This window comes from Phyllostomus discolor, chromosome 6, assembly GCF_004126475.2.
Source record: "Phyllostomus discolor isolate MPI-MPIP mPhyDis1 chromosome 6, mPhyDis1.pri.v3, whole genome shotgun sequence".
Classification (NCBI taxonomy): domain Eukaryota; kingdom Metazoa; phylum Chordata; class Mammalia; order Chiroptera; family Phyllostomidae; genus Phyllostomus; species Phyllostomus discolor.
The window spans coordinates 80,448,536-80,465,454 of record NC_040908.2 but is presented as its reverse complement, the minus strand read 5'-3'; the positions used below and the strand labels follow the sequence as shown (position 1 = coordinate 80,465,454).

The following is a 16,919-nucleotide window of genomic DNA, read 5'->3' as shown; positions in this document are numbered from 1 at the left end:
GGATGGCTTCTGAGCCGAGTTCTCCCTGATCACCGGTCACTGCTGCTGATCGGTGCCTGCCCGGCTCCGCCCCTCCTACCGGTCTGGATGAATGGGTCTACTTCAACTTCTTGGCTGTCCGACTTCCATTCAAATAAATTCTCTGTCAGTTCTGGGTGTTACTCTGGCTCTAAATTGCTGTTGTTCTAATCTTGGTTGTGCGTGGAGGTACCGTGCACCCACCTATGCCTCCATCTTGCCGGAAGTCAGTTCCCTCTAATGTATTCTTCATTTCAGTTGTTGTAGTCTTCTTTTCTGTCTGGTCCTTTTTAATGTTTTCTATCTCCATTTTTGTTTCCTATCTTTTGTTAAAGTTCTTACTAAGATCATTGAACATTTTTATAGTGTTTTGACATCTGCATCTGGTAGATTGCTTGTCTCCATTTTATTTAGCTGTTTTTCTGGATTTTTTTCCTGTTCTTTCATTTAGGGTGTGTTTGTCTCCTCAATTTGCCTGTCTCCCTGTGTTTGTTTCTCTATATTTGCTAGAGTTGCTAAGTCTCTTGGTCTTGGTAGAGTGGCCATATGTAGTAGGTGTCCTGTGGGGCTCAGTGGAGTAGTTCCCAGTCATCTGAGTTGGGTGCTTTAAGTGTGTTCCTTGTGTGGGTTGTGTGTGTCTTCCTGTTGTAGTTGAGCCTTGATTGCTGTTGGCACATCAGTGGGAAATATTGACCCTTACACTGATTGGCTTTGAGGACTGGCCATGACTGTAGTGGAGGAGCTGTTTTGCAGAGGCAGACCCCATGGAGCAGGATTTGCTTTAGTAGGTCACTGGTGCCTGCTGAGTTCTCCCTTTTGGTGTGTTTTTTGTGAAGGGGGTTGGGTTGTGCTCTGGTATGGTCTGAAGGTGGCTATGAGTGTGTTGATTCTGGGACCTTTGGGTGGGGGAGCCTTCAGTGCAGGCCAAGGAAAGCTGCTGCTTTTGCTCTGTCCAGGGCTACCTCATATAAACTAAATAGTGATCTGCAGATATTTGCTGCTTGTGCTGACCTTGGAGGTGCCTGAGAGAGGCTAAGGTGGGAGCTGCGGCTGTCCTAGCATCAGGCTTGAGGCTGCTTAGCAAGAGATATGAGGCATGGTGAGGCCAGATGCTGCTTATTTGGAGTTTGTGAACCTTTGAGAGATTTTAGGAAACTTTGCAGTGCTAGCCAAGACAGTCTGTTTGTATGGAAAAGCCAGTGGAAACTTGAGTGGGCCTGTAAGTTGGGTGGAGCAGGGTCTCAGGGAATCACCAAGGTGGGACAAAGAGTGTTAGCCAGGTTGATGGAGAGACACATATGGCTTCTACTTGCTCCTGCAGAGAAAGGGCTTAGCAAAGGAATAGGGGTTTCTGTCAGCACTTCTCTGTGAGAGAAGGCTGCCCCTCCAGCCCTTACCCTGAAGCCAAAAAATTCAGTTTTTCCCTTGTAGTTTTTGAACTCTTGCTTGAGTACTGGAGCTCAGAGTGAGTGAGTTGGTCAGCATATAAGTCCATGCTCAGGTCCTTTAAGCAGAATGCCTGGGACTTCAACAGCCCTCCATCTCACTTAGTCACAATCTCTGCTGGTTTTCAGTCAGAAGTTCTGGGGACTTTTCTTCCCTGCACTGGAACCCTGGCCTGGGGCCCTGGTGTGGGGCTGGGACCCCTTGCTTCTTGACAGACTTCTGCAGCCAGACTATCCCTTCTGATTTTGAACCACTATACTTGAGTATAGGACCAACCCCTTTCGCATCTCTGACCCTCCTTCCAGTCTGGACGTGGCTTCTTTCTTACATCCTTAGTTATAGGAGTTCTGCTCAGTTAAACTGGAGATGGTTCTCAGTTGTGGTTGTTCTATAATTAGTTGTAATTTTGATTCAGTCATGGGTGGGAGATGGTGAGTACAGTGTTTCCCTACTGCACCATCATGACTGGAGGTGTTTAGGTATTATTTTATAGCTTTAATTTTTCCACTGAGAACTCTTATTTGTTTAGTCCTTATAAGCATATTTTTCCTTCATGTCCTTTTGCATAGTTAAAATAGATGCTTTAAAATATTTGCTTGCTTATTCTAACATTTAGGTCACCTTGGAGTCCTTTTCCATTGATTACCTTTTTTTTTTTTTTTTTTGACTAAGGGTTGGAATCAGACCATTATCCTCAATAAGAAATCAGCATAAGCCCTGGCTGGTATGGCTTAGTGGATTGAGCACAGGCTTGCGAACCAAAGGGTCGCCTGTTCTGTTCCTAGTCAGAGCACATGCCTGGGTTGCAGGCCAGGTCCCCAGTGAGAGGCATCCACACACTGATATTTCTCTCCCTCTCTTTCTCCTTCCCTTACCTCTAAAAATAAAAATAAATTAAAAATCTTTTTAAAAAAGCCCTGGCTGGTGTAGCTCAGTGGATTGAGTGTGGGCTGGGAACCAAAGTGTCCCAGGTTCGATTCCCAGCCAGGGTACATTCTCGGGTTGCAGGCCATAACCCCCAGCAACCGCACATTGATGTTTCTCACTCTCTCTCTCTCTCTCTCTCCCTCCCTTCCCTCTCTAAAAATAAATAAGTAAAATATTTTTAAAAAATCTTTTAAAAAAGAAGCCAGCATAAAAAAACTATACACAATATAATTATATCACATGAATTTCTAAAACAGACAAAACCATAGTGAAAGAAAGTAGATCAGGGTTCCCAGTAGCTTAGTGTGGAGGGAAGGGATTGACTGCCATATAGTAGATATTTTAAGCCTTGCAGACCGTTCAGCATCTGTCACAGCTGTTCATCTCTGCTGCAGCATGGAAGTAGCAATGGAAAATATGTAAATGAAATGAGTTTGGCTGGGTTCACAAAAATACTGATTTGCAAAAAAGCAGGTGGCAGCCTGTAATTGACTCACAGGCTGTAGTTTACTAACCCCTGCCCTTGACTATGGATCATGTTTTCTCTTTCTTCTTATGTTGGTAATTTGGGGGTGAATCCTGAATATTGTAAATAACACATTGTAGAGACTCTGGATTCTGTTGTATTTCTCCAAAAATCTTGACTTAAAAGAAGTTGTGTCATCAGTCTGTTTCCTTGACTGGGCAAAAGTGTCATACTCTTGTTCAGCGGGCAGCAGCAGTGGTCTCTGTTCACTTTATGTAGGTGGGTTCCTTAGAACCGTTTTTGTGCATGCATGGGTCTGGACAGATTTATGTGCAGAGTTTACGGCTTACCATTTGTGTTTTTTCATTTTTGGGATTTCCTTCTCATTTTCTTTTTCTTTTTTTTAAAGATTTTATTTATTTATTTTCAGAGAGGGAAGGGAGGGAGAAAGAGAGAGAGAAACATCAATGTGCAGTTGCTGGGGGCCATGGCCTGCAACCCAGGCATGTGCCCTGACTGGGAATCGAACCTGCGACGCTTTGGTTTGCAACCCGAGCTCAATCCACTGAGCTACGCCAGCCAGGGCTCCTTCTCATTTTCTAATTCCAAATTTTATGGTAGCCCCTAACTTTTTTCTTTAGTTTTTCAGCTAGTAAGCCTTCAAGATTTCTATTATAGTTTTAGCCTTCATAATAGAGCTGACTGGAGTTTGCCCTTAGACAAATAATCATTTAAAAAATAAACTGGGAACTTCCAGCTAAGATGGAGGCGTAGGTTGACACACTGTGCCTCCTCAAACAACCAAAACTAAGGACAATAAATATTTAGAAACAAAAAAAACCTCAACCAGAACAGAGAGAAATGAACTAAACGAAAGTCTGACAACCTTTCATACAGACCGGTAAGGAGGGGCGGAGTCAGAGGTCAACAGAGAGGGTCGAGGGGTCCCAGCAGGAAAAATCGGTGGCTGGCAGACGTGGGCACGCAGGGTGCAGGTGGCAGTTGGTGGACCCCAGATGTGCAGGGGCAGCTGATGGACCCCGTTGCAGACCCTGGGCATGGGAGGCAACGAGCAGACCCAGTGAAGGGCACAAGGCAGCTGGCTGTCCACAGTCACACATTCGCATGCAGATAAACTAGGTGAAAAATGGGCAGCGACACAGACCGAGCAACCCAAGGACCCAGCACTGGGAAACAAAGCCTAAAAGCACCGATTGAAAATACCTGTGGGGGTTGAGGTTGGGAGACTCTCTCAGCCTCACAGGAGAGCTTGTTAGGGAGACCCACAGAGTCCTAGAAAGTACACAAGCCCACCCACCCGGGAGCCAGCACCAGAAGGGCCCAATCTGCTTGTGGAAAGCAGCAGAGGGGGCTGAAGTCCTAGAGAGAGCGGAGCAGGCGCCATTGTTCCCTCTCGGACCCCACCCCCACTTACAACATCACAACCCAGCGACTGAGGTGCCCCGCCCTGGTGAACATCTAATGCTCTGTCCCTCATTGCAATAGGCGCAACCAGACCAAAGTGGCGGGGCGGGGGTGGGGGGGGAGGAGATGGCTCAAATGGAATTAAAAGCCCCTCGGCCAGTACTTTTAAGCAAACGAGAGATTGCCAACCTATCAGATGCACAGTTCAAAGCACTGGTGATCAGGATGCTCACAAAATTGGTTGATTTTGGTCCCAAATTAAATGAAAAAAATGAAGGCTACAATAAGTGAAATGAAGGAAAATGCACAGGGAACCAATAGTGATGGAAAGAAAACTGGGTTTCAAATCAATGGAATGGACCAGAAGGAAGACAGGAACAACCAAAAAGAACAGAATGAAGAAACAAGAATTCAAAAAAAATGAGGAGAGGCTTAGGAACCTCCAGGACATCTTTAAACATTCCAACATCCAAATTATAGGGGTACCAGAAGGGGAAGAGGAAAAACAACAAGTGGAAAAGTTATTTGAACAAATAATAAAGGAGAACTTCCCTAATCTGGCAAGGGAAATATACTTCCAGGAAGTCCAGGAAGCTCAGAGAGTCACAAAGAGGTTGGACCCAAGGAGGAACACACCAAGGCACATCATAATTACATTACCCAAGATTAAAACAAAGGAGAGAATCCTAGAAGCAGCAAGAGATAAGGAGACAGTTACCTACAAAGAAGTTCCCATCAGAATGTCAGCTGATTTCTCAAAAGAGACCTAACAGTCAAGAAGGGGCTAGAAAGAAGTATTCCAAGTCATGAAAGGCAAGGACCTACATCCAAGATTGCTCTACCCAGCAAAGCTTTCATTTAGAATGCAAGGGAAGATAAAGTGCTTCCCTGATAGGGTCTAGTTAAAGGAGTTCATCATCACCAAGCTCTTATTATATGAAATGTTAAAGGGACTTATCTAAGCAAAAGAAGATAAAAAGTATGAACAGTAAAAAAAAGACATCAAACTCACAGTTAGTAACAACCACACCTAAAACAAAAGCAAACAACTAAAACAGGAACAGAACCACAGAAATGGAGATCACATGGAGGGTTAGCAACAGGGGAGTGGGAGGAGGAGAGAGGGGAAAAGGAGAATACAGAGAATAAGTAGCATAGATGGTAGGTAGAAAATAGGGGGAGGGCAAGAATAGTATGGGAAATGTAGAAGCTAAAGAACTTACGACACATGGACATGAACTAAAGCGGGGAATGTGAGTGGGAGAGGGTGGGCAGGGTGGAGGGGAGTGAAGTGGGAAAATGGGACAACTGTAATAGCATAATCAATAAAATATATTTAAAAAAATAAACCAAGAAACAACAGTGAAATTCACTCCTTCCAAAGGTTATATCTTCTCCTTCTCCAGTGCCTTCAAATAGATGCTTTTTTACATTTTTAGAATTTATTGTTTCTGACCTGCGGGATGTTGGTCTGTTAGGAGCAACTCTGCCCTTATTGGGAATAGACATCTCCAGATTTGATTTTTAGAAGGTTAATTCAGGCTAATAATAGTTAGATGAACTAAAGTACAGATAAATTGGTCTCAGCAAAACAGAATTACAGCAAGATAAAATGTGGGCCTGAACTATGTGTTAAAGGAACCCAAAAGAAGGGTATTCTGAGGTAGGGTTGATGAGGTTTGTTGATTGTTATAGGGAGAAGATGAGAAGTCCAAGACAACAGGATATGCAGGGTGGGAGAGATGGTGTATATTGGAAGTGCAGCATATTAAGAGCAGTGGCTTTGGAGGTGGAGGTTGTATATTCATTTTGTTCTTTCTTTAAATCAGCTTTGTGGAGATACACTTTATATATGATAAAAATTCACTCATTTTATTTTTTTAAGTATATTGTATTGATCATACTATTACAGTTCTCCCATTTTTTCTCCCCTTTCTCTTCCTCTGCCTGCACCCTCCTTGTACCAGTATTCCCCCCCTTAGTTCATGTCCATGGGTCATACATATAAGTTCTTTGGCTTCTCCATTTCCTATACTATTCTTAACCTCTCCCTGTCTGTTTTGTACCTACCATTTATACTGCTTATTCCCTGTACCTTTTTTTCCATTTTCCCCACTCCACCTCCCCACTGATAACCCTCCATGTGATCTCCTTTTCTGTGATTCTATTCCTGTTCTAGTCGTTTGCTTAGTTTGTTTTTGTTTTGTTTATTAGGTTCAATTGTTGATAGTTATGAGTTTGTTGTCATTTTACTGTTCATACTTTTGATCTTTTTCTTAGATAAGTCCCTTTAATATTTGATATAATAAGGGCTTGGTGATGATGGACTCCTTTAACTTGACTTTATCTGAGAAGCACTTGATGTACCCTTTCATTCTAAATGATAGCTTTGCTGGATAGAGTAATCTTGGATGCAGGTCCTTGCCTTTCATGTCTTGGAATACTTCTTTCCAATCCCTTCTTGCCTGCAAGGTTATTTTTTTGTTTTGTTTTGTTTTGTTTTTGAGAAATCAGCTGACAGTCTTCTGGGAACTCCTTTGTAGGTAACTGTCTCCTTTTCTCTTGCTGGTTTTAAGATTTTCTTCATACCTTTAATTTTGGGTGATGTCTTTATAATATGTCTTGGTGTGTTCCTCCTTGGGTCCAACTTCTTTGGGACTCTCTGAGCTTCCTGAACTTCCTGGAAGTCTTTTTCCTTTGCCAGATTAGGGAAGTTCTTCATTATGTTTTCAAATAAGTTTTCAGTTTCTTGTTCTTCCTCTTCTTCTGGCACCCCTATGATTCAGATGTTGGAATGTTTAAAGTTGTCCCAGAGGTTCCTAAACCTCCCCTCATTTTTTTGAATTCTTGTTTCTTCATTCTGTCCTGGTTGAATGTTTCTCTCTTCTGTCTAGTCCAAATCGTTGATTTGAGGCCCACTATCCTTCCCTTCATTCTTGGTTCCCTGTATATTTTTCTTTATCTCACTTTGCATAGCCTTCACTTCTTCCTCAGTTTTGCATCCATGCTCAGTCATTTCTGTGAGCATCCTGACTGCCAGTGTTTTGAACTGTGCACCTGATACATATTGGCTATCTCCTCCTCACTTAGTTTTATTCTGGAGTTTTGATCTGTTTTTTCATTTGGGCCATATTTCTTTGTCTCAGTGCACTCATTATATTTTAAGCGACAGAGCCTTGGGTATTTGCCAGGGCAGGGCAACCCACTTCGATGCACTGTGGCTCTGTATGTGGGGGAGGGATCAGAGAGAGTGCCACTTGCTTGGCTCTTGCCCCACTTTCAATGACTTTCCCTGTGACCCACAAGCAAATAGGGCCCTTCTGGTACTGATTCTCAGGTAGGTGGGCTTGTATATATTCTAGGACCCTGTGGTCTCTTTAGCAAGCTATCCTGTGAGGATAGGAGTGTCTCCTGCTGCCTGTAGTCCCACAGGTTTTTACAGCCAGAGGCTTTGCTTTGAGGCTTTAGTTTCTGGTGCTGGATCCCTTGGTTGTGTGGTCTGCCTTGCTCCCCAGTTGTTCCTCCTGGCTTGTGAATGTGGGACTGCTTGGTCCTACAGCTGTGGCTTCTCCTGCCTGGTCCAGCACCTTGCCATGCATCCTCTCTGGCCTGGCTGCCCATCTGCCCCTCCTACCAGTCTGAATGAAAGTTTCTTCTTTAACTCTTTGTCAGACTTGCATACAGTTCAGTTTTCTGGCAGTTCTGGTTGTTTTTGTTTCTAAATTTGTTGTTGTCCTTCTTTTGGTTTTGTGAGGAAGCAAAGTGTATCTACCTGTGCCTCCATCTTGGCCAGAAAAAATTCACTCATTTTAAGTGATGAGTTTTGACAAGCATATGCAGTCATTTTACTACCACCACAATCATGTTATAAAATAATTCCACTATCCCAAAAAGTTCTTTCATGACCCTTTGGAGTCCACTGCCTCCTCCACCTTAGCCATTGGCAAATACTGATCTGCTTTCTCTCATTATAGTTTTGCTTTTCTAGAACTTCATGTAAACAGAATTATATAATATATAGCCTGTTTTGTGTTTGTTTAGGATAAAACTTTTGTGATTTATCCATGTAGCACATATCAATAATTTATTCTTCTTTATTGTTGAGTAGTAGTCCATTACAATATTATACTGAATTAGGGTATGTGTCCACTAGTTGATGGACATTTGTGTTGTTTTCATTTTTTGTCAGTTATAAATAAAGCTACTCTGAATATTCAAGTACAAGTTTTTATGTGTGGTCATGTTTTGTTTTCTCTTGGGTAAATAAATGCTTAGGAGTAGGAACGTTGGGCTGTATTTTCTTAACTTTATAAGAAACTGCCAAACTTTTTTCAAAGTTGCTTGCTTTTCTATTTTGCAGTCTTATCAGTAATGTGTAAGTATACATTGCAGTTATTCCACATCCTCACCAATCTGTGATATTATCAGTCTTTTCCGTTTTCACCATTCTAATAGGTGCTTAATGATACCTCATTGTAATTTTTTAATTCATTTATTTTTTAGAGAGAGGGGAAGGGAGGGAGAAAAAGAGGTAGAGAAGCATCAATGCAAGGGAGAAATATTGATTGATTACCTATTGTGCACTCCCAGACCGGGGACCAAACCTGCAACCCAGGCTATTTGCCTTGACCTGGAATTGAACCAGCGACATTTTGCTTTGTGATACAGTGCCCAGCCAACTGAGCCACATGTGTCAGGGTTCTCATTGTGAGTTTAATTTGAAATTCCCTAATGGCTATTGATGTTAGGCATCTTTTTATGATTATCTGTCATTTGTCTTTTTATTTTTTGAAGAACTATTTGAGTATTTTACCCATTTAAAAAAGCATGTTATTTTCTTATTAAGTATTTTATTAGTCAATAGTTCTTTTATCAGATGGATGTTTTGTAAATATTTTCTCCCAATCTGTGACTTGCCTTTGCCTTTCATATCTCTGTCTTTTAAAATGCAAATGTTTACATTTTGATCAAGTTCAGTTTACCTTTTTTTCTTTTGTGGCCCAAGAAATCTTTGTCTAGCCCAAAGCAAAAATCAGGTTAGTTAGAAGAATGACATTGTTCATTTTATTTTAAGTATCTTTAACAGAAGAAGCTTAATTCTCCAATTTTTGCACTTAATCTTTGTGTCTGTGTATTATCAATTATTTAATAGAAAGTGATAGTGAGTACATATTGATTACAGTGCTTTTGCTACAGTCAGATCTTTTTGAAGAAAGTTCCATGCCTTCTGTCTTGATGTTGGCATCCAGCACCAAGACTCAAAACGTAATAATGGTTTGAAAGTTATAGGACTAAAGGACAATCTTATCACTGTGTGCTGTCAACTGCATCTTTCATATCTTTCCTGACCTTCAGATGAAATCACCCAAGTGAGTTAAGTCCAGAGAGTGCAGAGTTTTATAGACCTGTATTTTCTCATAGAAGAGTTATATTGTCATTCACATTTCTCCCACAGACAGCCAACACGAAGATGTCTTCTAAGGTTCTAAAATAAGGGAAGTCTGCCCCCCAATGGAGTCAGTGAGGAGGCGAGGTGCTTGCTTCTGCTGCCCCTACTTATTTAGGAGCAGGTTAGGAACATTTGTATTTGGTTTATCATAACCAAAAGATGCTGCCATGTTTCCTCCACTTAATCTACTCTGTGTAAACATTTTCTAAATGAAATAAAATTCTAACAGCCTTTAGTGAGATGATCACATAGATCTGGTAAGAAAATCAAAGTCGCTGTATTTCAATTCCAGTCTTACTGGTTGAGTGATGCTGGATTAGTCATTTAACCTTTATTCTTGTAAAAAAAATTTTATCTTTTTTCTTTGACAAGCACTTTTTCCCATATCTTTTTGCACTTAATCTATTGCAATATGCTGTTTGGTTAAATTATATGTAGACAATCTGGTGGTAAACACAGGTCTGTAGTTGGAAAAAACTGAAGAGTATTTTAATTGCCTTTGGATAATTGTGGATATTCTTCGATAGTACTCCAAAACTTGACAGGTAATAGTTTCTTAAAAGTTAGTTACACTGTGTATTCTGAAACCACATCAGTGGACTTTTTGTACTGTTACATTAAAATCCATTGGCTCACCTTGTACTTTGAATGGATTTTTTAAGCATGCTTTACAGGGGAGGAAAACTTACCTCTATTAGGTTCAACATCTGAAGACTGTCAATTAAACTGACAGAAGACATGTGGGAGAGCTCAGTAATGAGTAACTGAAAGGGCTGGTTAGAATTTGAGGCTTATATACCATTTTAATAGGTGAAGTGGGGAGGCCAGAAAGGCACTATGGGAACACAAATGACTTCTTGGGATGGGAAAAAGGGCACTTATGGAACTTTAAAATAAATGGAGATAATTGTTCAGGAGAACAAACAAGAGATAAAAAGTTTGTGTAGTATTTGTCTCTTTTTTGTCTCTTTTAGTATCATAAAACTCCTCTGGAGAAGGGATTTAGGGTAGTTTTTATTTACATTCTCTGTCCTTAGAGTAGAACTGCCCTTAAGAGGAATTTATGACAGCTTAATTTCCCAGAAGTTGCTGCTTTTAGTCAGATAAGGGAAGCTACCAGGAGGCTTTTTTTCTGCATCTGTTGAACCTTAAATGTCTTCATCTTAAAATAATCTAATGATTCTTGGGTTCCAAGTGGTTCCCAGTTTTGATTTGGCAGCACAATGCAATGATAATTTAGAAAACATTGGTGTAGAATTATTTAGATCTTCCAAGTGTTGACACATTTTATATTATAATATTTAAAGAATCACATTAGTTTATATTAGTGGTTTTCAACCTTTTTCATTTAGACACATAAACTAATTACTAAAATTCTATGGCACACCAAAAAAATATATTTTTTGCCAATCTGACGAAAAAATAGGTATAATTTTGATTCTTTCTTACTGGACAGCTGTTGTGTTGGCTTTTGTCATTTTTTTTTTATGGCAAGCTAAGGTAAGTACTCCTGACTAAATAGTCAGATATTGCATGTTTTTTTAAGTGTTGTTTTTTCAAGATTTTGTTTATTTATTTTTAGAGAGAGGGGAAGGGAAGGAGACAGAGGAAGAGGAACATCAATGTGTGGTTGCCTCTCACATGCCCCCTACTGGGGACCTGGCCTGTAATCCAGGCATGTGCTCTGACTGGGAATTTAACCAGCAACCCTTTGGTTCGCAGGCTGGTGCTCAATCCAATGAGCCACACCAGCCCAGGGCACCATATTAAATTTTTTATGTGTGTTCTTTCAGTGAATTCTCCCACAAGTCCTGTGTTGTAGATACTACTCATTTTTCAGATGAAGAAACTGAAGTCTAAAAAGTTTAACTTGTCTAGGGTTATACAACCAATAAATAGAAGAGTTAGGACCTCTATGTTATATTCTGTATGTTTTGTATTTTTTAAACTTTTTATAATTTGTATTATTTACATGATCAAAAACAAAATTAATTTTATAATTATGCAAACATTGGGACCTACAGGTTAGGCTTGTACAGTCTGGCAGGATTTAGTCATTTGATCCATTGATTCCCTGAACTACCTATGCAAAATAACAGAAGCATGGGACTTGAAAGAAGTGAAATCAAGCATTTAAAAAGTTATGATAGACTCATTGCACTGTATCTATTCTACCAAAGATTCTTTTAACCATCTACTGCAGGGAACTGATTTTTTTCTAGCATGGGCTGCAGGTAGTACCCTTTAGTGAAATGAAATATGGTAAATATATGTTACAGGCTAGTTAACATATAAGGCTGTGCATTTTTATGATTGTTTTAAGCTGTTTGCTAGTAGTTGTGGTTGTTGTTGCTAGTAGTCCCTTTTGTCTTGTTGGATCCCAATGAGGTAGATGTGGCAAAATGCCCAAAGGGAAAGCATTTTTTGTGTGTGAATATGTGGAATGTCTCCATGGGCATGATAGGAGGATTTTTCTAATGTATAGGTATTGTGTATATCTGTAGTTGGCAAATGTATTTAATGAGGTTAGAGATATTCAGTGAGCATCTATAATCTTCAAAAATAACATTAATCAAAGAAGGCAATTGTAATGTTTTTCTACAGTTATCCCATTGTCAAAAAATGACTAGTAGGTACAGAGATCATTGATTGACCCCACATATTCCACATATTCTTATGGTAAGAGAATTTTGACTTCTCATTTATGTGTGTGTGTGTGTGTGTGTGTGTGTGTGGTTATAACTGTTTAATAGCTTTTGAAAAACATTAACTTTCTCTCCAATAGCAGATTTGAGATGGGGTCATTGTGGAAAGGGAGCTTCAACTCCTTTCTGACAGAGTCTCCAGTTACCTGACCTTTTTATACATCCATTATACCTGTCCTACTGATCTCCAGCTCCCTCCCTCTGCTCATCCACCAGGACCACTGGGCTTGCAAACACACGCGTGCACACACATATATTGTGTGCTGCCTCTTACATCAGCTGAGCCTGCGATGCTTTCCATCAGTCCAAAGTGTCCACTCTTTCATTCTTCACTATTTTTCCTCAAGTTCACTCTCCTCCCTGTAATTCTCCCATAGCGAATGATCCTGCTTCCAGTTTTCTTGCAAAAACTTAAGTTGTTTGTTGTATCATAGAGCAGCAGTTTTTATTTTGCTTTTAGGTTTTTTTTTTATTGTTGACACTATTGGACACGTCCTTCACTATCTTCCCCCTTTCCCCTCTCCAACCACCTTCTGCCCTTCCCTGCAATCCCCAGCCTTCATCACATTGTTGCCTGTGTCCATGGGCTATGCATATGTGCATATATGTTCTTTGGCTAATCTCTTCCAGTCCCCCGACCCTTTCCCCTATGAGATCTGTCACTATGGTCCATGTATTCCTGCCTAGGTTTTATTTTGTTCATTAGTTTATTTTGTTCATTAGATTCCACATATGAGTGAGATAATATGGTATTTATCTTTCTCTGACAGCTTATTTTGCTTAGCATAATATTTTCCAAGTCCATCCATGCTGTTGCAAAGGGTGACTCCTCATATCTTTTTGAACTTGAGGAATTGGTGTTGTAACAGAAAGATACATCTACTATAAACCTTTATGGAAAGAACTGTTAGAGAATTTTTCCTCTGGCAGGAAGTTAATTTGAGGAGGCCAACACATGGAGATTAAGGAAGAAAATGCCCACCTAGTCATTTCTGTTATATTAAGTATGTCAGTAGAGGGACAGACTAATGTTAGTGAATCAATAAATATGTGTGTAAAACACACACACACACACTTATACTTTATCTGTGAAATAGAGAACAGGGATGTGTGGAGGATTGGGCCAAGTGAAAGAAGAAGAGACCTCAACAATTTAAGTGAATTGTTCCCTTTCAAATATGTAAGGCTACTAAAAAAAAAACAGAAGAGGAATGAAACTGCTTCTCTCACTGAAAAAAAAAACTAGGAACATTTTTTTTCTTTCTCTCTCCTTTTTTTTTTTAGAGGGGGGAAGAGAGAAAGAAACATCAATGTGAGAGAGAGATTGATCAGTTGCTTTCCACATGCATTCTGACTGGGGACTGAACCCACAACCCAGGCAGGTGCCTCAATTGGGAATTGAACCAGTGATGTCTTGCTTTAGGTGGGGATGCCCGACCAACTGAGTCACTCTGGTCAGGACAAAACTGGGAACATTTTTACAGTGTAACTTCTTTCAGTCTTTCCTTTTTATTTTCACTATCTGGGTAATCCTAATGCTTTCAGCCATAAAACATATTACAATCAAATGTGATAGGAATTTCTTTTGCTGGCTCTGTTCCTTTATTGGCATTGTTAGTCCTAAGCAGGGTCCCCATCCTGGGAACTCCATCAGTACTAGGCACACGGGGCAGCTGTCACCCTAATCAAGAAGATTTTTTTCTTTTTGAAGAAAGTTCACCCTAACTAAGAAAATAAGAAATTCAGTAAGCCAGTAACTATGTACTTAGTAGTAAATTAGAGATTCGTATTAAACGGACCCCTGTTTTTCATCCTGCATTCTTTGGTACCCATACCAAGAGATAAGTTGGAAATAAGAGGAATGCCATAATGGTTTTGAGTCCTTTCTGGAAGCAGAAGAACATTCTGCCTTTAGTGGGTTTGGTTCTAAGTACAGTTTTTCTTGCTCTGAGTAACCTTATTTTAGCAAGTGGAGATATGAACATTTTTACTTTCAAATTTTACTTGCCTTTTTGCAGTTACAGACTCTTTTGAACATTACTTGTCTGTTATCTGTAATTCATATTTTAGAGTAAGACTTTCTGTAACATAGCTGGCAGACCAGTTTGGGGTTTTACTTTGCCTTAGTGTCTTTCTCCTCTTAGTTCTGTTCTTTGTTTCTTATCTTACAGAGAAGTATGGGAAATGGAATTGGATAGACTCAAGAATCAGGATGGTGAAATAAATCAGAATATTATGGAAGAGACAGAACGGGCCTGGAAGGCAGAGGTGAGAAGAACAACTGTTATATTTAAGGCCTTGATTTAGGGCTTCCAGATGGTGTATCCTTTTGGTACAGCGGTATACCACTAGGACATACAAGTATTATATCATATAGCCACTAAGCATTTGTTTCAACTAAACTTTATGTATGTAAAGTTAATAAAGTGTCTGTGTGTGTGTGGTTTCATTAGATCTTATCACTAGAGAGTCGGAAAGAGTTGCTGGTGTTAAAGCTAGAAGAAGCAGAGAAAGAGGCAGAACTGCACCTTACTTACCTCAAGTAAGTATCTTCCCATTCTAGAATCTTAATGGTCCTGCAGTTTTGGGGGAGAGGCTTCTTTTTTCTTTTTCTTTTTCTTTTTTTTTTTTAGGGTTTGAAACCCTAGGCCAGCTAGTCTGGCACTTATTTTCACAGGAATTTCACAGTCATCTATGTGCAGTAGTAATTGTTCAGTGATTTCTCTTCTCATATTCTAACTTCCTCATTCTCCAACTCTTCCTTTTTATACTTTTATAGTTTTGTATTTTCTGTTATATTAGCTCCCATTGTATAAATAGTATCTTTTATGCTGTCAAATCATTATAGCTTTCTTTGGAGATTTGTTTCTTATACAGTCATTTCTCCTCTTTTTGCCATGGGATCTGGAGTTCCCATGTGGCACTTCCAGGCAAATAAGACCCCAGTTTTAGTGGTTGGTTCTCTTTCTCCAGTATTTGGCTTAAAAGATGCTGGAGTTAAAATGAGGCAAATGACCTAGATCTTTGGCCTTTTCTTGCATCTGGTTTGACCTCTTCTTTCCAGGCCCATTAGCCAGTTACTGTTATGCTAGCTCAGAGTGTTGGGAGTTCAGTTTTCTTTAATTCTATAAATTCTTCTTGGTTTCTTGAAAGGTCAACTCCCCCAACCCTAGAGACAGTTCGTTCTAAACAGGAGTGGGAGACAAGACTGAATGGAGTTCGGATGATGAAAAAGAATGTCCGGGTAAGTGTGGTAACAGAGATCATTGAGTCTGAGTTAATCTATGCTTAAATACTTCTGGTGATAGGGAGGGACCTTCTACACTTCCATTTAGGGCCTATCCTACCACTCCCTTCGTTTTCTTCATATGGGATGGTACTCTCTTTCTAGGGATGCTCACTCAGCTCAGTAGTAAAGAATAATCCTGTCCTTTCTATCTATTCTAGGACCAATTTAATAGTCATATCCAACTAGTGAGGAATGGAGCCAAGCTGAGTAGCCTGCCTCAAATCCCTACTCCCACTTTGCCTCCACCCCCATCAGAGGTAGGTAGAAATGCTGGTTTTGGGGAATCAGCTTTTCTGTGACAGAACCAGCATGTTTTGCTTGTTCTTTTAAAGAAGATACTGCTTTTATTTTTATATTATTATTGGTTTTTATTGGTATTATTTGATATAAGAGTTGCTCATTGATTTCTGTTCCAGTTTCCTAAACTTTCATTTTCTTGCTTTCTCTTTTTCCTCTACTTGTTCCCCTCTGCAGACAGACTTCATGCTTCAGGTGTTCCAACCCAGTCCCTCTTTGGTTCCTCGGATGCCCTTCTCCATTGGGCAGGTCACAATGCCCATGGTCATGCCCAGTGCAGATCCCCGTTCCTTATCTTTCCCAATCCTGAACCCTGCCCTTTCTCAGCCTAGCCAGCCTTCCCCACCCCTTCCTGGCTCCCATGGGAGAAACAGCCCTGGTTTGGGTTCCCTTGTTGGCTCCCATGGTCCGCACATGCCCCCTGCTGCCTCCATCCCACCTCCCCCAGGCTTGGGTGGTATTAAGGCTTCTACTGAAACTCCCCGGCCCCAACCAGTAGAAACTCCAGTAGACAAACTGGAGAAGATCCTGGAAAAGCTGCTGACCCGGTTCCCACAGTGCAATAAGTAAGTGTCTTTAAGGACTAAATTTGTAAAACTTGTCAGAGAAATTGATGGTCTAAAATAGGAGAGGTTTCATAGATATTTGCCACGAATCTGCCTCTCCTTTTCTTTTTTAGGGCCCAGATGACCAACATCCTTCAGCAGATCAAGACAGCACGCACCACCATGGCAGGTCTGACCATGGAGGAGCTGATCCAGCTGGTGGCTGCACGGCTGGCAGAGCATGAACGGGCAGCAGCCAGCACCCAGGTAGGACACACTGCTGAGGGCTCAGACCTGCCAGGATACAGGGGGAGAGGCAGCACTGCAGCCAGGGGATCTAGTTTGCTGTCTG

General features: G+C 40.6%; 1 protein-coding gene across 3 annotated transcripts in view; it reads left to right on the top strand.

Moving 5' to 3' along the window:
- Positions 1-16,919, top strand: part of RNF214 (ring finger protein 214) — a 59,704-nt gene that overhangs the window by 39,961 nt on the left and 2,824 nt on the right. For all 3 annotated transcript variants that reach the window (XM_028515736.2, XM_028515735.2, XM_028515734.2), the window contains 6 exons: positions 14,608-14,704; positions 14,890-14,978; positions 15,590-15,680; positions 15,884-15,982; positions 16,200-16,588; positions 16,702-16,834. In XM_028515736.2, the coding sequence (XP_028371537.1) occupies positions 14,608-14,704; positions 14,890-14,978; positions 15,590-15,680; positions 15,884-15,982; positions 16,200-16,588; positions 16,702-16,834 (898 nt within the window). The remainder of the gene's footprint in view (positions 1-14,607; positions 14,705-14,889; positions 14,979-15,589; positions 15,681-15,883; positions 15,983-16,199; positions 16,589-16,701; positions 16,835-16,919) is intronic.